At 36.2% G+C, this 25,868-nt stretch overlaps 1 protein-coding gene across 1 annotated transcript in view; it reads left to right on the top strand.

The window, feature by feature from the left end:
- The window catches only part of LOC107552142 (homeobox protein cut-like 2), a 177,353-nt gene that overhangs the window by 73,188 nt on the left and 78,297 nt on the right, over positions 1-25,868 (top strand). The window contains exon 3 of the mRNA XM_016233972.1: positions 3,073-3,120. Within this exon, the coding sequence (XP_016089458.1) occupies positions 3,073-3,120 (48 nt within the window). The remainder of the gene's footprint in view (positions 1-3,072; positions 3,121-25,868) is intronic.

Raw genomic sequence — 25,868 nt, 5'->3', positions numbered from 1 at the left:
GACCCTCATATGTGCTTCTGTTTGTTTGCTCCTCCTCTCATTTTCTGTCTGTCTTCTCTTGTCTGAACTCCTTCCCTTCTCATATTTCAGAACTTCTCGAGCCAATCAACTGATCCGTAAAAGCCATGACTAATTATTCTAGAACATCTGGAAAATGGCATCATGACAAAACTGACTGGCTGATTTTGACACTTTTGTATGTTGTGTAAATACTGTACATTTATTTACATATTTATTGTCATTTACATACATTTATTTCTGACTATGTAAAACTATTTACAAAAAATGCATTCAATCTTTCAAGATTATTTACTATAACATCATAAAATGTTATTAATGATATATACGGCTGTTAAAAGTTTAAGGTCAGTAAGTTTTTTTTTTAAAGAAATTAATATTTTATTCAGCAAGGATGCATTAAATTGATCAAAAATGGCAATGAAGACATTTATAGTGTTACAGAAGATTTAGATTTCAAATAAATGCTTTCCTTTGAACTTTCTATTCATCAAATATAACTGGAAAAAAATATATAGCAGTTTCCACAAAATATGAAGCAGCACAACTGTTTTCAACATTGATAATAATCAGAAATGTTTTTTTTTTGAGCATCAAATCAGTAAATTAGAATGATTTCTGAAGGATCATGTGACACTGAAGACTGGAGTACTTCAGCATTACATAATTTTAATATATATTCACATAGAAAACAGCTATTTTAAATTGCAATAATATTTCACATTATTTTTAAACAAGTAAATGCAGTAAATGTTTTTTTAAACATTAAAGCCTTTCAGGAACATAAAAAATCGTACCAACCCCAGACTTTTGCTCATAATTTTTTTTTCTCAGTATGCACAGCTAATGGTTTATGCATATTTTTGAAAAGCCATCAATAAGGATAGATGCTTTTGAAACCAACTACGGCATCTATCACAAGGGCATTTGTCTCTCAGTTTCTCTACTGTTGTCTCCGCCCCTCTTGTTTTCTCCGCCTTTTTAACTTTCTGCCCCGCCCCTCTTGACATTTAGTCTCCTCCCCTGTCTTCTCCACCCCTCCCATTTTTTCCACCCTCACTTCTCCTCTTCCAGTATAAGCCACTTCTATCTAATATTCCCGAGCTTGTATCTAGTTTCTCTAGTGTCATAAACCTCAGAATAGTTCTATCTCTGTCAGACTGTCACTCTGTGTGTTTCACGGAAGACATACAAACCCATGCGTCCCTCCAGTATCAGCACTAATAGTGTAACACAGAGTACCTGCTGTTTATTGATGTTACTCGTCACATCCAGCCCAGAACAGGCAGACATCAGCATTTAATCTTCCAGAGCCTTCAGCGAAAAAACCTCAGAAAATGAGCCGCTCGTTCCCATGGAGGAAAATCCTCCGCCGAACGTATTTAAGTTCAAGTCCCTCTAATCCGGAGCTGCGCCTCCGATTCCTCTTCAGGTAAAGGTGACGACGCGAGGAATGCTTGTCACGCGTCTCTCATTATACGCGCTTTGACATTTTACATTTTTCCTCGTTAGCGGCCTTCCTTTTTCCGAGGCTGCGTGTGAAGCTTCGACACGATCCGGTGTCAGACCTCTCGACTCAGAAGCCCAACGCCTCGTTTGCTCTCCTCTTGACACAAATGTCATCAGTGACAATCAGAATTGACAAGATTAGCAAACGTCTGGAGCGAATGGGGTTCGTGCTAGCTGTATCGTTAAAGATTGTGGCGCAGTAATGGATTGACAGGAGAATCAGACGAGTTATTTGTGTTAATGAAGAAGTTATTATTGTCTTCATCCGAAGGTTCTCGGTTCAATACAACATCTACTAACAACAAATGCGGCGTACTGTTGATTACCACAGACTTTTTTCTCTTTTTTTTGGATTAACAATACTAATACACATACAATGGAAGTCTGTGGGTGAAAACAGTGGTTTAAAACTCATACATTTGTTAAAGTACTTGGATTTTTGTACAGATTTAATGTTATTTGAGCTGAATTCTCATCCCTTTCTGTAGTAGGACTACTGTTTTAGGTGGATGAACTTCTGGTTATGTATTACGCGTGTAATTCAGTGTGATTTTTCTCTTGAAATATTGCATTCAAGTCTGTAGTGACAAAGTCAGTAAGTGTCTCTGTCATACTAGTCTCATTGTTAACATGTATGTTGTTCAAGGTTAAATGTTTTTTAACATTTATCCTGGTGAAATGATTTGACCCATAGACAACTGAAGCTGCACACCAATGTTATTTTAGTATATTGATATACTATTATACAGTAGTTTTTGATAATATTTGGAATTAGATTCTATTTTTATATTTATTGTTGTTTTTAGATGTATTGTATTGTTTTTGCCAGTTTAATTTTTGTATTTTATTTCAGTTAATGTTTATTTTACTTCAAGTAATATTTATTTATTTGTATATATTTTTATGTCTGAAAGATTTTTCATTAATCTTTTAAGCATAAAATGTTCTTCAGTCTTGATTTTTTTTTTTCCTTTTGTGGTGAATCTTAAAAATAAAAATAAAGATAATACCTAGGTCATTCTTCACCCCAAAATCAAGAACAAAAATTATATTTCAATATATTTAGCATAAATAAAATATAACTTATTTTATGATGATTAGGATCTTTTGCATTGCGACTTTTATTATTATGAACTTTTTTCTCCCCAAAATTCATTTGCAAAAACAGATAACTCCGTTTTTAACAATTTTCAAAAATCATGTTTTTTCATTGTGCATTCCAATTAATCTCAATCAAACTGCAGTTGGGTTATTTTAATTAGATTAAACAATAACAAAAAAAAATGCAGCTAACTAACACAATAAAACACAATAACATAATAAAAAAAAACATGATTTTTGAAGAGTTATCTGTTTTTGCAAATAAACTCTTCAAATAATGCACAACAATGCAAAAAAAATCTTATTGGCCCCAAAAATAGGCGTTATTTTCTTCAAGCAAAATAAAAATGTTTTTAAAATTGTTTTATTGCAGTATCACCCAAACATGTTTCTGACGGGGTTTTGTGGGATTCATCAGTGTTGTCTCTGTTTCTCTGTGTTTAGGAGGTGTTGGAGATGGTTTCCCCTGTCCTCAAGAGTTTCCAAGCTCAGGTCAGTCAACAATCCCCGTTTAATGGAGATACCATCATATCCACCTCAGAAACCTAGCTGCTCTCATGTCTGCTCATGCTGGAGAGATTTGGAGAAATATTACATGAAATAACATCCCAATCATTTGATTGCTTTTTTGGCATCCGTCATTGTTTCTGTATGTTTTATGTAGCCGTTTGCTGCCTTTCCCAGGGATCAAAACTCTCTCGGCATCACGTCATCCGTATCCGTGCTCCATCCCCCCGCCCTTTGCTGTATTGACTGGTATCATTTTCCCGTCAGACTTAAGTAGCATCTCTCCTCCATTAAGACGCAGGAGTACTGGAGGCCTCTCTCACTCTCTCTGTCATGCTGTTGTAATGGTGCACTCCCCGTTCCTTCCCTGACATGCTCCTGTCGAGAAAGTCATCTGATCTCCTCTCAAAGCCAATGCTCGAGCCATTAAACAGCAGATCATAAATCATATTTGTGAACCTCGTCTGTGGTCCAGAGAGCTCAGGCATACTGAAATGATAGCGCAGGTTTCCCGTCTCATCAGGAGTGATTCGCTGCTGTCACAGAGTCCAGCTGGCCACATGATGTTGTGTTTCGAGCGAATGCAATGGCATTTTCATGGAAAAGTGTTTTAGGCCTGATATTAAAGGGATAGTTTACCCAAAAATTGAGCTGTAATTTTCTCACCCTCAAGTTGTTCTAAACCTGTATGAGATTCTTTCTTCTGTTGAAAACAAAAGAAGATATTTCAAAGAATGTTGGTAAACTAACAGTTGACGGTAGCCACTAACTTCCATAGCATGGGAAAAAAAAAAATACTATGGAAGTCAATGGCTACCGGCAACTGATTCATTACCCGTGTTGTTTAAAATATCATCCTCTCTGATGAACGGAAGAAAGAAACTCGTATAGGTTTGGAACAACTTGAGAATGAGAAAATGATGACAAGATTTTCATTTTTGGTCGAACTATCCTTTATCATTCAATCACAAGTGGTCAGTCGCGACAGATCGCCGCTCATGTCTGATATTAACATGCATCTCAGATCTGTCTCCAGTGGCCACTTGTGATTGGATATCATTAAGATTTTTTGAGCGTCGAGCTCGTTGTGAGTGCGAGGTCCTGCTGAATGTACTTAACGTGTGCTGTGGTTGTAACAAACCTCACTACTCAAGGGGGCGATAGAGTTAACTTCAAATGTCTGTGCCATTAAACTTGCTATATACTTGTTTTTATGATATATTCACAGTGGATAAAGTCCTTACATTTGTTGTTTTAGATATCTTGTTTTTACTTGGAAATGTGTCTGATTATGAAAGTAAAATAGGCTTTTATATTGATTTAAGCAATAAGACTTGTTGCTGTGCTATTCGGTAAATAGACATAGCATTAGGGCATTGATAAGTACAATCAGGGTTCCTGTGGTTAATGGAAATTGTGAATGGAAAAGTGAATTGTAATAATCCACCCGCCGGCCCAAAAAGCGGAGTCCAGCGGCCTGGTCGAAGGTTTAATGCGTGTTCGGTCTTTTACTTGCGCCTCTGAATTGATCAGGATTTAGTTTCAATTTTAGTCTAGCTCCGTGTTCAATCGGACTCCAGTTTCAAGTGATCATTAAATTTAGGCAATATTTCTAATTAAAAACTTGATCACAGATATCGATTCTATATTAATTTAGATATTTGATTATTCTGGAAATCCCATACTTTCAATTATTCATTCATTAACGACCCAGATAATGCAATTGTGAATCACATTGTAGCCGCGTGGCAACCCTGCTCCTGTACATAGACACTGTAGCTACTGTATATGGGGAATAGCCAAGTGTTCCACGTAGGAAACAAACAAATTTTACATAGTCACACATGTAACAGTTATCCTAATTTAACACAAGACACATGGTCTAGAATGCATGGCATCTACAACCTTTTACCTACACTGTAAAAAAAAATCTGTGACATTAACGGTAAAATACCGGCAGCTGTGGTTGCCAGAATATGGTAGCAACATTTTAGGTTTTACAGGCTTAACTTAAATTCACAATAAAATACCGTATTTCATTAACTGATGTAATGTTAATAAACCAACATATTGAAGTACTAATATCTGTTTTGAACCGTTGTAATGCACTGATAACCACCAAAAACTGGTGGTGATGAGAGAGTCACATGATGAACCAAAGCTCATCACAAACAGCTTTTCTACGAGCTGAGAAGGGCAATACTTATATATAGAAGGTGCACACAGCGTCATTCACACAAACACTAAACCCCATCACGGTGACACACATGATACTGAAATAATGCAATAAACATTCATTTAACAACATTAGGTGTAAGATTAAACCCTAATGTGCACAACTAACAAGAAGAAACATGTTATTTCAACAAAAAAACATCAAATATGAAGTGTCATGCAGGAAATTCTGGGAGTGTCAATTTACGGTTTGGCACTGTAAAATATACAATGACTTTTTCTTTTTCACTTCTAAAAACCGTATTTTTAACAGTATCTTACTGTAAAATTACATTAAATGTAATTACATTTATTCACCGAATATAGTATGGAAATTAATGTTAACCAGTTAACAGGTTTTTACTGTAGCATTTTTACAGTCTTTTACTGTTAAAATTACAATCATTTTTTACAGTGTAAGCATTTCAAAGAACACTTACAGCAAAGCAATCATGTGTTTTAAAGAATAAGCTTAACTAGCCTATGTGCACATGTAGTAGCACAAACAACTATACAGTGTGTTCTATGAGCACAATGTGTTTAATACAATTACACTTCTGAATAAAACACGAAATGCATACCTGACAGCAGAGAGACACACAGCAGCATGTTGAGTTCTAGTGCAAAGCTCCAGAGTCTCACATGTGCGGTGTGGGGTCTTCTGACTACAGAATCCCAAAGTAGTGCTTTGTCACATCCCTTATATACCCAGATAAGAAACAAAGAAATCTTCAAATCAGTTGTAAAAACATAAAAGAGCTTTTGGTTTTTTAGCTTCTCGTGACCCAGGGTCGCACCTGGCTGGAGATAGATAAACACTCTCACAGACCCTGAGGAGGACGCACCCCCTCCTCAGCAGAACAGAACTCTACAAAAGTTTTCAGTCTTTCTCATAATATAAGTGTGACACACAGCAGCATGTTGAGTTCTAGTGCAAAGCTCCAGAGTCTCACATGTGCGGTGTGGGGTCTTCTGACTACAGAATCCCAAAGTAGTGCTTTGTCACATCCCTTATATACCCAGATAAGAAACAAAGAAATCTTCAAATCAGTTGTAAAAACATAAAAGAGCTTTTGGTTTTTTAGCTTCTCGTGACCCAGGGTCGCACCTGGCTGGAGATAGATAAACACTCTCACAGACCCTGAGGAGGACGCACCCCCTCCTCAGCAGAACATAATGTACTCATAATATAAGTGCCTACTGTGCAATTGAGACCATTTTACCAATCGCACTGAGACCTTTAAAATGATATCAAACACGAAGATCATGAATTCTTAAGATATGATAAATGCGGTATGTAAGTCTAAAAACTTGAGTTCTTGACACTTCTATGTCGACTTTTCAGTGACCTGGACCATATGCCTAAGGATGGGTGAAGGGACAGATGAGCAAATGGTCTTTCTTCCAGATCTTCCTGTCAGATTGGAAACTTTATTGTTTTGTTGCGTGGCTTGTGCGTTGCGAGAGTTCCTGAATTTTGGCTTCATGAGGAATTACTTTCATAGGGAAATAATTTAATTCCTTACTGAATATAAAGATTATAGTAAAAACAAGTTAGCTTTTTATTTATTATTAAAAAATAGTTTTGCACAGCTTCAAAATATTTCATAAGCATAATGCGATTATGCAACATGTTTTAAAAGGATTTTTAAAAATCTTATGCTTTAATCACAACTGGGAAACTCATTGGAACTATTTATTTATTTAAATTATTATTTTTTATTTAATCATATTAAATTATTATTTTTTTCTTGCTGTGAACCACTTTTAAATATTTTGTGCAATTTTTATGAATGGAATCTTTAAAAAAAATCCTTCTCCAGTGTTCATGAACAACTGAGAAAGTCGTGGGTTTTCTTTCTTTATATGGTGTTAGGAACCTTTACAAGATGATGAATATACTAACAATATAGCATGAGTGCCTTGAGTCCCTTATTGTTTTTTAAATGGTTAATATATAATAAAAATATTAAGGACACATTTTTAAAACCTTTTAAAAAATGTATTTTTATTATTTTATTTTATTGTTTTTTATTTTATTTTTATTTTTTTGTTTTGTTTTGGTGCTGTGCAGTGATGTAGCTTGTGAACAGACGCAATAATTAACTAACCATATTGTGTTTTCGCACGACTGGAACAGCCTATGCATTGTATATTTTGGAGATCTAGAGCAGCCCTGACTGAGAGGTGCATGATGGATAAACTTCACAGGGACCACTTACTGCTGGAGAAGTTTAACAGTGAGAGTAAACTACGAGAGCTCGCAGCGTTATGTAGGTGGAGTGTGTGTTCTGGGTCCCTCTGAAGCGTGCGCTTGTGTGTGTGTGTGTCTGTGTTTTAGGTCTCTTCGGCCCTCATTCTCCTCCCTTCTCCAGCATTGTGCTTTCTCGAGGTCCCCAGTGGTTCTTGGACCCTTATCGTGCCACTTTTAAAAGAGAAGTCGTCTGCTTTGAAGTGTTTGCGACATGACAGGTTTCTCTTTTCTTTCTCTGTTTCATTTCTGCGCATCCCTCCCTCTCCTCCCCTCCTGCCTCGCCTGCTAATTATCGTTAACCAGGCGGCTGATTAGAAACACACGTCGACCTAGATTCCCGAAGCGTTGGGTCTCGTGAAAGGGTTAATCCCCGAGCTGGTGGCTGTCATTGGTCGTCTCCCTCCTCCTCCTCCTCCTCCCTCTTCATCGTCGTCGTCTTCTCTTCTTCTTTCCTGTTCTTTTCTCTTTCGGAGTGGAAGTGAGCTAATGAGGTCCCGTCAGAGCCGGGGAGAGGTGTTAATTTGGCCTGTGAAGTGGAAAGGAGATTAAGGACAGTAAGAAGTTGAGTTTACGGCTTAAAATACATTGCTGTCCTTATTAATCCAAAGGCCCTGGGAGACCAGCAGCACTTTTTGGTTTTATAATGAAGAGTGTCTTATAATGAAGGTAATTTTAATAACATTTACTGCGAGGACGCTCGCGTCCGACGGCATGTGTGTGTTAATAGAGTCGGCCGCACCGCTGGGTCTGATATCGGAGAGGTGTCGACGATCACTCACACACGCTCCAGTCTTTTTCTCCCTCTGAGAAGTGTTACGCCACACAGCGCTCACCTTTAGATGGAAAATGGTTGCAAACCTTTGCCAAGCATGTGATAAAGGAGACCCTAGTCAAACAAAGAGTTAATCATTGCCAGTTGGACTAATGCACCTTTAGGATGCCATACAGAAATTAACCGCTTTAAAGCCTGACAGAAGAAATAATAGTCTAATAATTTTTTTTTGAGAAAGAAGAGTTTATTGAACCTTTAGACAAAGTTTGCATGTGTTTTTGTTGAGTCATATTTGAGCTTATCGTATGAGCTTTTATGGCTCATATAGTATGATATAGTGAGAATATGAAGGGAAAGAGGCTCAAAGTGAGCAAAAATATGCAATTTGGTGCAGATGCTGATATTTATATGATCAACCAGATGAAATTCTGAAAGCTTGTAATGTAAATCAGTGAGATCTTTTTAACCTTAAAGCAGAATACTTACATAAGATGCATAAAATATCAGTCGTCACACTATGTTGCATTAAGATAATATTTAAATGCTTAGTTTTGTGATCAAAGCTCTGTAGTTTCGAAGCATATAATGCAATGCAATACAATGATGATCGAGAGATGAACAAATAAACGTTCCTTAAAAGCCTGATGCATCATATTTGATACATTTTAACATGATTTTTAAAAAAACGATGTATAGATAAAGTAAACCTGCTTCAGTCCAGTAAGTGTTCATCTTGAAATATTACTAACAATATAAAAGTTATTCTTACATGATTTAATTTATAAAAATCAATAAAAATTTCATAGCAAGAAGACACGTGAAGAACGAGCTGAAGGTGGACATTTTTATAATTACACTAAAAGGCTTTTACTTGCTAAAAAAGTTGAACTCTTAATCAGACAACAGAAGGTAGATTGTGTTCAACAGGTTTTTCAGCAAAGTTTGGATCATTTAGAGGCCTTAGGAATTTGCCTTAGTAGGCTTTATAGGGTTAAACATTTTTGGGGATTTTAAAACTCCTGTCATTTAAAGGGTTAGTTCACCCAAAAATGAAAATTCTGTCATTAATTACTCACCCTCGTGTTTTTCCAAACCCGTAAGACCTTCGTTCATCTTCGGAACACAATTTAAGACATTTTTGATTAAATCTGAGAGCTCTCAGACCCTCCCATAGACAGCAAGGTAACTACCACGTTCAAGGTCCAGAAAAGTACCAAGATGATCGACAAAGTAGTCCGTGTGACATCAGTGGTTCAACTGTAAAGTTACGAAGCTACGAGAATACGTTTTTGCGCGAAGAAAACAAAAATACCATGACGTGAGCGTGTGCCGGTGCTGACCCAGATCAGGCGTAATGATGTCATCACGCCGGATCTGGGTCAGCACCACCACACACTCGCGTCATGGTACTGTCGTGAACGCACTTCCAAAGTGATGCAGTAGAGACGAAAATGTGCAATAAAGTTGTTATTTTTGTTTTCTTGCGCAAAAAAGTATTATCGTAGCTTCGTAACTTTACAGTTGAACCACTGATGTCACACGGACTACTTTGTTGATCATCTCTGTATTTTTCTGGACCTTGAACGTGGTAGTTACCTTGCTGTCTATGGGAGGGTCAGAGAGCCCTCAGATTTCATCAAAAATATCTTAAATTGTGTTCCGAAGATGAACGAAGGTCTTACGGGTTTCGAACAATACGAGGCTGAGTAATTAATGACAGAATTTTAATTTTGGGGGGAACTAACCCTTTAAAGAAATATTTGATCCATAAGTGAAAAGTCAGGTTATATATCACTTACAGAGTCTCATGGACTACTTCTATAGTTTTTTTTTTTTTTTTTACAATAATTTTCATCTTTGGTTAAACTAACCCTTAAACTGTGCATTTTGATTTGGTCCAATATAATACAAGTTCTGTTATTCCTACAATGTCATATTTGATCTTTGAGTTTGTTATAGGGCTCTATTTGGGAAATTCGGTAGGAATCTGGTGCACTTTCTTTTAGGACGTTTTGACTAGGAGCAGATGCTTTCGTGTCACTGGTTTAAGATGTCAGGCCCGAATGAACCAGTCAGCTCATTTTCTCTCCCTCTCAGTGTCTGTTGGCGCTCGCAGAGAGAAAACATCCACACAGGGCCCTAATTATGAAAACTTGCTTTACAAAGATAATCCGAGGAGTAATTTAGCGTGCACAATGAGAGTCGTGGCGCTGTGCAGATGGAGAATCTGATAAATAGTTCGGAACATGTAATTAGCAACTCTGTTCTGTGTCGTGCCATTAACCCCTGCGGCCCAGAAATCTTCACCCGCCATTATCAGACGCAATCCAGCTGACTACACAACCCAAACCAGACCCGCTATTCATCTCGCTCCGCTTGTGGGGATTCACAGTCAGACACCTGTTTTCTGGGGCAGGAGGGTCTCGGGTGCTTCAGAAGAACGTTTAAGACACTCAGCACTAAATTATTCATCTGTGGAGTGGATGGGTTTTCTGCACACGTGCACACATTAGTGGGTTTACTTCTGGATGCATTTGTTTCGTGGATGTGCAGAAAAGCAAAAGGACACGAAAGGACATGTTTTATAGCTAATATAGTGCACCTTATTGAATTTCTTTATTTGACACAGATGTAGCACAGAGTGACAGGAAGGCATCTTTTTTTTTAAAGAAATTGGTACTTTTATTCAGCAGTGAGGCATTAAATTGATCAAAAGTGACAGTAAAGACATTTATAATGTTACAAATAATTTCTGTTGCAAATAAATGCTGTTCTTTTGAACTTTCTGTTCATCAGATAATCCTGAAAAATGTATTTCCACACAACTATGAAGCAGCTCAATTGTTTTTAACATTTATAATAAGAAGAACGGTTTCTTAAGTAATAAATCAGCATATTAGGATGATTTCTGAATGATCATGTGACACTGAAGACTGGTGTAATGATGCTGAAAATTCAGCTTTGATCACAGAAATAAATGACATTTTAACAGATATTCAAGTAGAAAGCACTTATTTTGAATTGTAATAATATTTCACAATTTTACTGTTTTTACTGCATTTTCAAGCAAATAAATGCAGCCTTGGTGAGCAGAAGAGGCTCCAAGAGACACTAAATTAAATATTCTTAGTAATCTTATTATGGAATAATAAAATCTTTATAATGTCTTTTAATCAAAGTGACATAGTATCTTGCTCCACCCTTCACCTAGAAAAATATTAAGAAATAATATCATAATGCGCATTTTGCAACCCAATCAAATCGCATTGACTGAAATGAAGTCCCGCCCTCCTTTCTTCTCATTTGAATATCTATTTCATTCAGAAATGTCACATTACAGGTTGTTAATGTCATTTCATGTTGACTTTTATGCTGTAAGTAAATACTAGGTGCTTGCTTGTTTTTAACAGGTTCTCGCTAACTATAATTTATACAGCCTCATAAATCACGATACTCTGTCCGTTGTTTGTTGGGGCCCGTAAGCTCGGCTGACCTTGCGGTGTGGCCTGAATATCCGCCGCAAGGTAAGTCGCTCGTTCTTTGATACAGCGACAACACATAGGGCCGGTCCTTCCTCTGGTTACTGATTAATTCCTGAAGGAAATGATAATTCATCTTGAATGTATAAATATGTTATGAATCGTGGAATAAATCAAAGAGTAAAGGCACGATAATTAATTATAGCAGTATGTAAGAGAAGAGCGCGCGGGGGGAAGAGTGCGTTATGTGGCTTGCTTCCTCTCAGCGTTATGATGAGAAGAGCTGTAATTACCTTCCTGTTCTAGAGGCTGCCTCCGGCTGTGCCGATTTGTACGCTCCTGTGGGCCTGGCGGTCGTAAACCTTTTCCCAGGCTAATTGTCATGAGGGCCTAATGCACTGCCATAGCCGAAGTGAGTGTGTGGATGGGGCGCGTCTCTCACACGCTGTCTAGAACTACAAGTTCTGTTCTGAAACTCTCCTAAGATGCCTTAAAATGCTGTCTGGTAGGCAGCTCGTGTAAGGTGAATGAGTGCATCTGGATCATTTTCAGGTGTGTGTGTTTCTTCAGGCATTGTCTTAATTTTATTGAGTTGCTAAGTGAACTCACACACACGCGTCTCGTCGAAACATTAGCGAAAGCCTTTCAAGGTTTAATTGCAAATCAGTTTAATAACAGTTACTGCTGAGCTATTCGATGGACTCGCTAATATGAATGTCAAATATTAACAAGGGAATCTTTTAAAAGGCTCTCTATTTTGGATTTAAACTGTAATTCAGATCCCAAACCTATCCGTAAGGTCTTAAACAGCACTTCAAATGATGCATACTAACATTTAGAAAGTCCTTTGTTCACAGTTTAGCATGCTGATGTTAAAGATGCTGTTTTACTTTTCAGATGGTGTGACCGTCAATAGACCTGTCCTTTTTAGTGCTGTTTGCTAAAGCAAGAATTACTGTTACTGATTAGGTTTGGGGGAAAAAAACCCTGTTATTTTAGCATAATTTATACTTTATAATAGTATACAGTGGTGTGAAAAGGTTTTTGCCCCCTTCCTGTTTTTTTTATTTTTTGCATATTTGTCACACTTAAAAGATTCAGATCATCAAACAAATTTTAATATTACACAAAGATAATGCAAGTAAATGCAAAATGCAGTTTTTAAATGATGATTTCTTTTATTAAGGGAAAAAAGATGTCCAAACCTGCCTGGCCCTACGTGAAAAAGTAATTGCCCCCTAAATCTAATAACTGGTTGTGCCACGCTTTGCAGCAACAACTGCAATCAAGTGTTTGCGATAACTGGCAATGAGTCTTTCACATCGCTGTGGAGGAATTTTGGCCCACTCTTCTTTGCAGAATTGTTTTAATTCAGCCACATTGGAGGGTTTTCGAGCATGAATGGACTGTTTAAGCATCTCAATCGGATTTAAGTCCGGACTTTGACTAGGCCACTCCAAAACCTTAATTTAGTTTTGCTTGAGCCATTCAGAGGTGGACTTGCTCGTTTGTTTGGGATCATTGTCCTGCTACATAACCCAAGTGCACTTGAGCTTGAGGTCACAAACTGATGGCCGGACATTCACCTTCAGGATTTTCTGATAGAGTGCAGAATTCATGGTTCCATCAATTATGGCAAGTTGTCCAGGTCCTGAAGCTGCAAAGCAGCCCCAGACCATCACACTACCACCACCATGTCTGACTGTTGGTATGATGTTCTTTTTATGAAATGCTATGTTGGTTTTACGCCAGATGTAACGGGACACACACCTTCCAAAAAGATCAACTTTTGTCTCATCAGTCCACAGAATATTTGACCAAAAGTCTTGGGGATAATCAAGATATTTTTTGGCAAATGAGAGACGAGCCCATGGATGCCGTTTTTGCCCAGTCTCTTTCTTATTGCTGAATCATGAACACTGACCTTAATTGAGGCAAGTGAGGCCTGCAGTTCTTTAGATGTTGTTCTGGGTTCTTTTATGACCTCTTGGATGAGTCGTCGTTGTGCTCTTGGAGTAATTTTGGTTGGCCGGCAACTCCTGGGAAGGTTCACCATTGTTCCAAGTTTTCTCAATTTGTAGATAATGGCTCTGACCGTGGTTCGCTGGAGTCCCAAAGCCTTAGAAATGGCTTTATAATCCTTTCCAGACTGATACATGTCAACTGTTTGTTTCTCATCTGTTCTTGAATTTCTTTAGATCGCAGCATAACGTGTTGCTATTTAAGCATGCTTCACTTTGTCAGACAGCTTCTATTTAAGTGATTTCTTGATTCAACAGGTCTGGCAGTAATCAGGTCTGGGTGTGGCTAGTGAAATTTAACTCAGCTTTCTAAAATAATGTGCTTAATTGCAGTTCTTTCATGATTTAACAGGAGGGGCAATTAATTTTTCACGTAGGGCCAGGTAGGTTTGGACAGCTTTTTCCCTTAATAAATGTTTTGCATTTTGTATTTACTTGCATTATCTTTGTGTAATATTAAAATTTGTTTGATGATCTGAGTCTTTTAAGTGTGACAAATATGTATATACTATATGTATTTATTTTATTTTATTAGGTATTTATTTTTCCGTTTAGATTTTATTTTTATATTTTGGTTAATCTTAATTTGATTTATATTTTAGTAATTTTGTTGTACTTTTTCATTTATTTATTTTTTATTTCTGTTTAACTTTTTCTTTCAGTTTTAGGTTTAGGTTTACTTCTTTTTTTAGTTTTAATTTCTGTTTAGCTTCAGCTTTTTTTTTTAGTTTTAAAGATTTTAGTGTTTCGACTTAAACTTTTTTTATTTTAGTTATTAAGGCAACATTCTTAATTTAAGTTTACAATTTTCATTAAATATTCATTTTTGAATTTCAGCTTTCTTAAATAATGAAAATGATTTTTAATAGTTTTAGTTAACAATAACAAAACAAGAATATAGTAAATATTAATGTATTCATTTTGAATGAGCTTTTATTTGTGTATTTGTGTGATGTTTATTTTATTTAGTTTATTTTAAATAATTTTTGTACTTTTTTTCCATTTACCTTTATTTTTGAATTTTAGCTTGCCATTTTATTGCTTCAGCATAAACTTGTTTCATCTAATATTTATATTCATCTAATATTTATATTTCATGTAATTTATTTCAATAACGAAATACTTTGTAATACTTTAGGTAACAATAACGACACTGCCCATAAGCGCAAGTATTAAGCCCATAACTCATCCTGCACCGTTTGTACTGCATATATAAATGTTACCTCAAATCATGTGGCTTGTTGTGCTGTTTTTATTACATTGAATCCTCAAGCCCTGTCTAGAGACTCGAATATCAGAGAAACTTTTAGGATGGGCTTTTTTGATTTTGGTCACCCGACTAGAAACCACCCAAAACACCTTAGCAATGCAATTAAAACCTCCCAGAACACCCTAGCGTCGTAGCGTCGAGTTTTGCACGGGCAAACACCACTCACGCTCTCTTCAGAAAATGTGAAAATGAGTTCTGTATTCTACAACTTTCATCCTACCTCAGTGTCCCTATTTAGTCCTAGAACACATTCTAATGTGCTAATGACTACAGCTGTCACAGGCTGAACCACACTAGCAGGTTCACGAGCTGCAGGTCCATTAGGTATTCCTGTCACGCCGGTGGCCGCAGCCCACAGAGCTGATATAAATAGGTTGCAGCAGGCCTGAAACCGGGACTCTCCTCTCCTCTCCTCCCTGACTTTATCACCCGTGTCCGGCACGTGTTAGCGGGGTGTGATCTCTGCTGCTTTCTCTTTGTCTCTCTCTCTGTTCTCACACTCTCTTGTGCCCGTGTGGGAGAGAGTTCACACGTGCGGTTCACAGAAGTGTGAGCTTTAGCCCTGCATAATCTACTGCATTTATTGCATTACTACACTTTGAAGGCATAGTTCAGTCAAACATGACAATTCATGTGTTTTTCTCGCCAGGTCTCAGGTAAATCACAGCTTTTATCATGATCTGTTTACAGTGTGCTGATAGTGAACGGAAAGCGTAACTTGTAGATGAGTTTGTTTCTTCATCAGATTTGGAGAAATGTAGCATTACATCATTTTTTTTTTTTACTAATGGCTCCTCTGCAGTGAATGGGTGCCGTCAGAATGAGAGTCCAAACAGCTGATAAACACATCACAATAATCCACAAGTAATCCACACCACTCCAGTCCATCAGTTAATATGTTGAGAAGTGAAAAGCTGTGTGTTCGTAAGAAACAAATCCATCAATAAGATGTTTTAACTTCAAACCATTGCCTCCAGCTAAAATATGTGTCTTCTATCTATAATATTGCTTTCTCTGGTGAAAAAAGTCTGGTCTGAATCAGGAGAGAAATCTGCACAGATCAAGCACCGTCTACAAGCCAAAACAGCTCTAAACAAATATGTGAGTGGATTTTGATGTGAGAGGAAAACAAGGGATGGACTTTTCCACAGGAGGAAGTGTTATTATGGAGTTAAAACATCTTAATGATGGATTTGTTTCTTACGAACACACAGCTTTTCACTTCTCAACATATTAATTGATGGACTGGAGTGGTATGGATTACTTGTGGATTATTGTGATGTTTTTATCAGCTGTTTGGACTCTCATTCTGACGGCACCCATTCACTGCAGAGGAGCCATTGGTGAGCAAGTGATGGATGCTACATTTCTCCAAATCTGTTCCGATGAAGAAACAAACTCATCTACATATCGGATGGCCTGAGGGTGAGTACATTTTCAGCAAATTTAAATTTTTGGTTGAACTATTCCTTTAATATACCTTAGTACTTCACAGAAAACTGTGATTTATCATCTTTATCATAGTCAAGAGTCATAATAATACAATGTTACCATGTGTGAAATAAAATTAATAAAATGATGGTACTTTTTCGTGAATGCTAACAGCTGCATATTGAGTCTGAGTGCATTAGAAACTAATTTATTCCTTGCATACACTCTTAAAAATAAAGGTGCTTCACGATGCCATAGAAGAACCTTTTTGTCTAAATGGTTCCATAAAGAACCTTCAACATCTGAAGAACCTTTCTGTTTCACAAAAGCTTCTTTGTGGCGAAAGAAGGTTCTTCAGATTATAAAAAAGTAAGAAAGAGATGGTTCTTTAAAGAACCTTTGACTGAATGGTTCTTTGTGGAACCAAAAATGGTTCTTCTATGGCATCGCTTGAAGAACCTTTTGAAGCACCTTTATTTTTAAGAGTGTAAGCAGCTTACAGAAAGCATAACTGTATGCGTAAGCTAATTTGTTCCTCGTTTTACAAGCTGCCTAAGTTGTCCAAAAGTATGTCAAACCAATTCTACACAGAGACTTCAGCCTCAGTAAAACACTGTAAACATGCATCGAACTGCTTGCTGTTTTGCATTAGTGACTAAATGTCCACGCAGCGAGTTGCATGTAGGACATCAGATGAACATCAGCGGCGGCTGCAGCTATTCAAGAGTGAGGAACACATGCCATCTATCAGAGACAAAAAAGCGTGCTCATTTATTTTAGTGTATATTTGAGTTTTGTATAATTTGTTTTATATTTTGCTGCTTCTAAAAATGCTAAATAGTAAAATGATTTGATCAAGATCAAAACAGTATTTTTACAATAATTACAAGTGGCAATATGCTAGATTCCAGAAACAACAATGGAGGTATATAATCAATATAATGGTACATAATGAGGTATATAATCAATATAATGTAGTTGTTATTGCAATGTGTGTTCAGTATACACATATTGCAATAACAACCACATTATATTGATTATACACTTTATATATAAAGAGAGAGAAGAAGATGCAAAAGTTAGGACAATAATTAACTATATTTATAATAATTAACATTTATATATATATATATATATATATAAAATAAAATGTTATACTTTTGTAATATAATATTACAATAATTAATACAGTCCTGTAAATATTACAATAATAAATAGCAATTATTACAATTAATTTTATTTGTATTTATTTATTTATTATTATAATTTTCTTGAGCTAGTTACCAAGGCAATATTTATAATTTTTATAAAATTTTACTTGATGTACTAAAATAACTAAAACTTGAAATAAAAATGAATAAAAACGATATAAACATTTTTTTAAAAAGCTCATACAAGTGATAAAAATGCAAAACAACATTACTAAAAATGTAACTAATATTAAAATTAAAATAGAATATATAAAAACTAAAACAAAAGCAAAATATTTTTAAAAACTATTATAGTATTACCATTTAATTTAATATTTATTACAATTTTTTAAGTAAGTATAGAGAGGTTATATTATATATTTTCTCTCTCTCTCTTTTTGTACAGTGACAGAAGTATTGTTTAGAGAGTGGAAATGAAATTGGGACACATTGCAGGCTGGACTTAACCTGCATCACCCACGAGCACCATGGCTCAGTGTGTCTGTAGCCCATGCATGAATGGCTGTGCTCAGACTGCTGTAAGTGTGTGTGTGTGTGTGTGTGTTTGAGATCCTGTAGCACTACAGCTGTTTAGCACGCGTCGGACTGGTTTGCACTGGTTTGTTATGCTGCTAAAACTAATGCCTTGTCTGCATGAGTACAGACAAGACATTTGTCATTTAGAGTGGCGTTTGTACAGCCAGTGTGTTCATGTTCCTGTGTGTGTGTGTGTGTGTGTGTGTGTGTTTTATAAATAGGTCTCTCTTGCTGTAGCCAGGTGGAATTGATGCGCTTCAGCACATTTTGCAGGGTGTCGTCAGCGGAGGCTTTAATTTTTACAGTCCTGACAGTGCGAGGCCTCGAGCTCCAGAGATGCTACGCCCGAGTGACGGCACTGCTGTGCAAATGTTAGACGTGTTTGCAGACGCAGCATCGGCGTCACACACACACACACACACACACACACACACACACACACACACACAGTCGCAGACAAAACAGCCATCGCTCTGGTGTCACAGAAATAGGGTCAGACGTACGGCGCACCTTTAAAGAGCATCTGCAGCATCTCTTTGTCTTGAGACTTCACACACCTGGAGGAAATACCCATGCTATTTTGGTTCCTCACTGTTTGCCAAAATGTGCAGTATTCAGCTGTATCCCACAATGCAATGCACTCAACGTGACCTTCTGTTTCCAGCATGATGAAAGAAACAGAAGTGATGTCATGTTATTTTTAACATCTTTTTGATCAAGCTGGCAAAATACCTTTTTTAACACAAAACTATTTTGAAAATGAATTTAAAATATAATTCTATCATTCTATCCATCCATCCATCCATCATTCTGTCTAACAATCTATATCATTCTGTCGTCTATCTGTCCATCCGTCTGTCTGACATTCTTTCAGTTGCTCCATCCATCCATTGTTTTATCTATCATTCTTTCTATCATTCCATCCATCAGACATCCATGCATCTGTCCATCCATTCATTCATTCATCCATCTGTCAATCCATTGTTCCTATCCATCATTCTTTCTATCGTTCATCCATCCATCCATTGCTCTGTCTGCCGTTCTTTCTATCATTCCATTCTTTCATTCGTCATCCATCCATTTATCTGTTGTTCTGCATACTGTTGTAAATTCAATTTTTACAAAACAGTACATTGTACTGTATATGCAAAACTCTGACTTATTTTTATTTTATGATTTGTTTATTATTTATTTAATTTCAGTAATAAAAATGTAGGGGTTAGATGTGTTTATTTTATTTTTGCATGAAAGTTTTAAATATGAAAAGAGTTAAATGTGCTAAATTTAATTTATTCATGTATTTATTGCATTACAGAAATGAAACATTTAGTGGTTAAATATGTATAATTTATTTATTTATTGCAAAAAAATGTAGTTAGTTTAAATTTTATTTAAAAATTTTTAAATTTATGTATTCATTCATTCATTACAGTAAAAGAAAGTTGGTGGTTATGTGCTAAGTTTTCTGTTATTCATTTATTCATTCATTCATTACATTAATAGAAATGTGGTGGTTAAATGTGCTAAGTTTTCTGTTATTCATGCATTCATTCATTCTCTAATTCCAGTAATAGAAATTTGGTGGTTAAATGTGCTAAGTTTTCTGTTATTCTTTCGTTAATTCGTTCGTTCGTTCGTTCATTCACTACAGTAATAGAAATTTGGTGGTTAAATGTGCTGTTTTCTGTAATTTTTTCATTCATTCATTCATTCATTACAGTAATATAAATTTGGTGGTTAAATGTGCTAAGTTTTCTGTCATTCATTCATTCATTCATTCATTAAAGTAATAGAAATTTGGTGTTTAAATGTGCTATGTTTTCTGTCATTCATTCAATCATTCATTACCGTAATAGAAATTTGGTGGTTAAATGTGCCAAGTTTTCTGTTATTTTTTCATTCATTCATTCGTTCGTTCATTCATTCCAGTAATAGAAATTTGGTAGTTAAATGTGCTATGTTTTCTGTTAGTTATTCATTCATTCCAGTAATAGAAATTTGGTGGTTAAATGTTGTATGTTTTATGTCATTCATTCCATCATTCATTACCGTAATAGAAATTTGGTGGTTAAATGTGCCAAGTTTTCTGTTATTTTTTCATTCAGTCGTTCGTTCGTTCATTCATTACAGTGATAGAAATGTGGTTAAATGTGCTAAGTTTTCTGTTATTTCTTCATTAATTAATTAATTAATTCATTCCAGTAATGAGAATGGTAAACTGTTGAATGTATTTAGATTCATTTTATTCCTCAAAGCAGATGCTCTGTATATGGAGAGTGGATATAAAAATGTGACCACATGTAAGCGGTCAAAGCTGGCAGAGTAGACGACGGCCCTGAAACACATGACGTGTAGAAACGAGGCCAGATTCTCTCGGTCTGCGATGCACGCTCGCGGATGTCGAGGAGTGAGCCGCGGCTCGCTGGCACGAACGCACTCAAATTAACCAATAAAAACGTGTGAAATGGGTGGTGGAGCGCCGGCCGAGGACATGCCAAAAGAAATAAACCGCTCTCTTTCACACAAACTGAGACTTGAGGCGGGGGGAGAACGGGGACACGCTATCTGCTCCGACAGAACGCAGGAGCTGAGTCAGATAGCGGCATTAATGTTTGTAATAAAAGCGGTGACATGTGTTTGCAGAGCGCCATCAGCTCAGTCAAGCCAAATGAGCTGCACGTCTCAAACCCAAACACACAAAAAACAAGAACAGCTGATTGTGACGTGGACCGTTCAGAAGTGTGAAGTGAACGTGTGAGTGGAGGATTTGTGTATAATTGTGACCATTTGCTGGTATGTGGCTGGTGGAGATAAATGGCGTCTTCGTCAGCCTCAAAATCAAGAGCAGAGCTTATTCATCTGTGGAAATGTGCAGCGGTGCGTGTGTGAAGCGATGTATGGCTGTTGCACTTTTACATGTCATCTGCATATGCTGCGTTTAGGTCTTCCAGGGAAAATATGGAAATTGCGATTTCAAAGCGTTCACCCATTTGAGTGATATTGTAGGAATCAATTTGGGCGAATCTCGTGAAAACATGTCCTTTTTGTTTCTTTTAAATGTTGGAGTGTAATGTTGCAAATCGACGATGATCCAAAAACATAAACACAAACTATGAATTTAAATGGAAAATTAACCCAAAAATGAAAATTGTGTCACTTCCTCAGCCTCAAGTTGTTTCAAACCTGTATATTTCTTTTAGTGCTGACAAACGATTAATCGCATCCAAAATAAACGTTTTTGTTTGTGTGTGTGTATTTGTGTACATATATATATATATATACAGTATGTGTGTGTACTGTGTATATTTATGTATATATAAATACACACACATACAATATATTCTGAAAACATTTACATGTATTTACATGTCTATATTTATATTCATATAATGTATATTATAAATAAATATATTTAATATATAAACATAACATATTTTTCTGAAATATATACATGCATGTGTGTGTATTTATATATACATAATAAATATACACAGCATACGTACAGATATTATGTAAAACAAAACTTTTATTTTGGATGCGATTAATCATTTGACGGCACTAATTTCTTTTGTCTGTTGAGCACAAAAGAAGATATTTGGAAGAATGTTGGTAACTAAACAGTTGACAGTAGCCATTAACTTCCATAGTATGGAAAAAAATACCGTGGAAGTCAATGGCCACCATCAAATGTTTGGCTACCCACATTCTTAAAAATATCTTCTTCTGAGTTTCAAGACATAAAACAGAAACCGAAACCAGCGTAACAGCATAACATACTTGTTATATATACCGGGCTTAAAAACAAGACTATGACAAAAACCACCAAACAAGATGATAAAACAACGACCAGTGAGAAGACAGAACTGATAACAAAATAAGAAGACAATGAACCAATGAGGACATGATCCCAGGAACAAGCGGGAAGCAGATCATATGACATAAAACCATGAACAAGATTATGATGAATTACAAAATAAAAGACATGAACATAGAACAATAAACATGAACAAAACTCGAGCCAGATGTGACGTGGAATTATAGTTCTTATTTTCAGCATTTTAATAAATTAGTAAATTAATTAATTATTTTATTTTTATTTGCATTATTTTTATGATTTATACTTTCATAATTTCATTTATAATTTTATTTTATTTATTTGCTTTTTAGATCAGAAAACCTTAAAGGCAGTACAACACACTTCCATGATGTATAAGCTTTTTATGTTATCAAAAATATTTGCATTACAGCAATGAAAAGGAAATAATAATAATAATAATTATTATTATTATTATTATTACATTTGGGGGTTAAATGTGCTTAATTTTCATAAATAAATAAGTAAAATAAAAATAGGATTCGTTGTCTTTATGACAAATATCATTTAATTTTGATTTTGGGGTGATATGTGACCCAAATATGTTCTTGACAGGTTTTATGAGATTCACCTATATAGAAAGATCAGCTTCCTTCTGGGAAGCTTTCTTAGGAATTCAGAAGTCATAATTTTGCTGTGCACATGCATATCACTTTTCATCAACAGGACACAAGATGCATGTGAACTAAATGATGATTCTTTAATTGACACAGTTTAAAAGTCTTTCCCACTGGTGATTGCAGCACGGCTGTGGTGTTCATGTGCACTTAGAATCTGGAAGGCAGCAGCAGATATTGTGAGTCTGATTGAACAATAGTCTGTGCATCACAGAGAATTTCATCTGGCTAAAGGATCCATTATTTTTCTTCCAAAGGCTCCTGTGTCGGTTTGAACTCCCACTGTCTGTTTAGGGCAACAGAAGTCTGGAATCTCCAGAGTTTTCATTGAACATGGTGTCGAGCTCTGAAGTGTAATTTCAGTGGAATCTAAACACACTAATTGAATATCATAACTTTGTGAAGCTGCCTCTCCTAAAGGTACCTGAAATTTTAATTTAGACTTCAAAAGAGCTCCGACTTTAAAGTAAAACTATTGTTTTTCATTTAGACTCGCAATTTTCTCCTCTCTCTCTCTCACAAGCAGCGCACCATACGTAGTTATGATTGATCTGGTAATTAAAATATGCAGAGAAGGAAAAAATATTAACCGCTTCTTTTTGTTTTAGAAAACAGCCAACTGTTTTTTTTTTCCACTGCAGCAGATAATTAAATTTTGCACATTGATGTTCTTTACGCGGCATTCATCTCCCTCATTATTTTTCCATTTTCATCTTTCTGCCGAGAGATCGATAGATTGATAAGATGATGTTGCTAATCTTAAATAATTTAAGAGGAGAAAAGTTACACTTACTTTGCTGCTGGCAAAGTGTTTGAACTTTCATTCTCCTCCGGAGTTTCACGCAATCCTTCATTCGCTCGCAAACAAAACCACTCGTCTACAGAGTTACAGTCGCTACGTCAGAGCGGGAGGCATTAATTAATTCATTGCCTTTGCCGTCCTCCGTTTATTTTTCTTGGAAAACATACAGTAGAATGCTGCACATTACAGATCGATGGTTGTCAAGACTAATACCCCAAACGAAAAGAGAAATGGCAATTCAAAGAGAGAGCATAAAGTAGGCCAATTAGTACCTTGGGAGCGTTTTGCGGGGAGAGATAGCGCCGTGACATGTCATTTGCGCTAACGCTGAGGCCGATTGTTTATAATATGACCTGACAGTTTGGGGCTCTCCAGTATCGGATTAAGCACAATGCTAATTAACATTTGGCTGTGTGAGAAGCTGGTGTGGCGCTCAACAGCAGAGAGTTCAGAAAAACCCAGCGGAAGAAACACCAAAAAGACATTGAGTCTTATTTTCTCCTGCAGGAAAAACCAGGAGTCTCCATAAAACAAATCATCTTTCTTTGACCGTTTAGATCAGAAATCTGCGGCTTCCTAAGTTCTAAATCTTGAGTAATGGATGATTTGATCAAACCTCTGACCCTAAATATTTACACTTGTTAACAAGTTCATACAATTAATTCAATATATTCTATCTATCTGTCTATTTATCTATCTATCTATTGATAGATAGATAGACCGACCGACCGACCTAACTACCTACCTACCTATCTATAATATTTTATGTTTGTTTGAATTCATTGTATGAATGATTATAATATAATATACTTGCAAAAACTGATAGACGCCACTTAAAAAAAAAAAAGAACTGATTGGCGTGCATTATTCTCCACATATAGCGCGATCTGAACCCTAAACACGTTTTGTCAAAAAGCTGGTTTTGTCCACTTTCAAAGCAAAGTGTGTTCACGTTTTACTGTAGAAGCGCCCTTGTCGTTTGTGAACAGAAGCCGATAAGAAACCGATATTTTAGCGAATCAGCGCGTTGTATTCAGGTCAGGTGACAAGGCTACTTTCACTTTGAAAAGACGTGCTAGCTGAGAGGAGTTTTGTTAAAGCTGACTAAAAGTGATCTGCTGTGTGTATATATATATATAATATATATATATATATATATGAAGAGTTTGGTTCCAAAACGCGATAAACGGCATTTAAAAAAAAATTTTGTTTCCACCAAAATCAGTATTGTATCTGGTCGCTATTGAAAAGTAAATTTTTAATTTTACTCAAAAAAAAGCGATATCCGCCGAGTTATTCTGTCATGTTTTCTCACTTTTTTTCCAAACCACGACAAATGCCAGTCTCCCGTTTCTGCAGAATGCGATATGTCTGCTCAACCAATCACAGCGCACCGTTCCACGAACTGTAAACGGTAATAACCAATCACAGCGCACCATTCCACGTAATCTAGACAGTAATGGCAGTGCTTTGAATACATCCTAGTTTTTCTCATCTATTTTGCACTTTGTGATCAACAAACACCAAAATCAGTATTGTATCTGGTCGCTATTGAAAAGTAAATTTTTTATTTTACGCAAAATGCGATATCCGCCGAGTTATTCTGTCATGCTTTCTCCCTTTTTTTCCAAACCGCGACAAACGCCAGTCTCCCGTTTCTGCAGAATGCGATATGTCTGCTCAACCAATCACAGCGCACCATTCCACGTAATCTAGACAGTAATGGCAGTGCTTTGAATACATCCTAGTTTTTCTCATCTATTTTGCACTTTGTGATCAACAAACAAACTTAGGGCCGCATCTCGTCAGTAAAGCCGGTTCTGTGATTAGTAGTAAATCTCCATCACATGCTTTCAGATGGAGCGGCATTTAATACACAAAGCCGTAAATCACTGCTATATCGCATTCATAATCGCAGATGAGTCGCATTTGATTATGAATGCGATATTGCGTAGCTTGTCAGTGTAAGTGTTTTTATTTATGCCATTAATGTTTTTGTTAATACAGCGTATAGCACTAGTCAACTAAATGAACGTAACATGGCAAAGATGAATGCACTTTTGGAAGTTGAATGTAAGGGAAATGTCATTTTGGAATTTCTGTGGTTTAATGTGATATTGTTGTTCATGTATGTTCATGATGAACTTTTCTTTTATTGTAAATTTATCAATTAACAATCAATTATTAATTAATTTATAGCATTAAAAAGATGACCCTTTGAATTCATTTTGGGAGCGATGACTGATTGAATGTATTTTTAGTCCAGTGCCTG

This window comes from Sinocyclocheilus grahami, unplaced genomic scaffold (assembly GCF_001515645.1).
Source record: "Sinocyclocheilus grahami isolate Dianchi unplaced genomic scaffold, SAMN03320097.WGS_v1.1 scaffold442.1, whole genome shotgun sequence".
NCBI classification, from domain to species: domain Eukaryota; kingdom Metazoa; phylum Chordata; class Actinopteri; order Cypriniformes; family Cyprinidae; genus Sinocyclocheilus; species Sinocyclocheilus grahami.
This window is presented reverse-complemented; position numbering and strand designations above follow the sequence as displayed.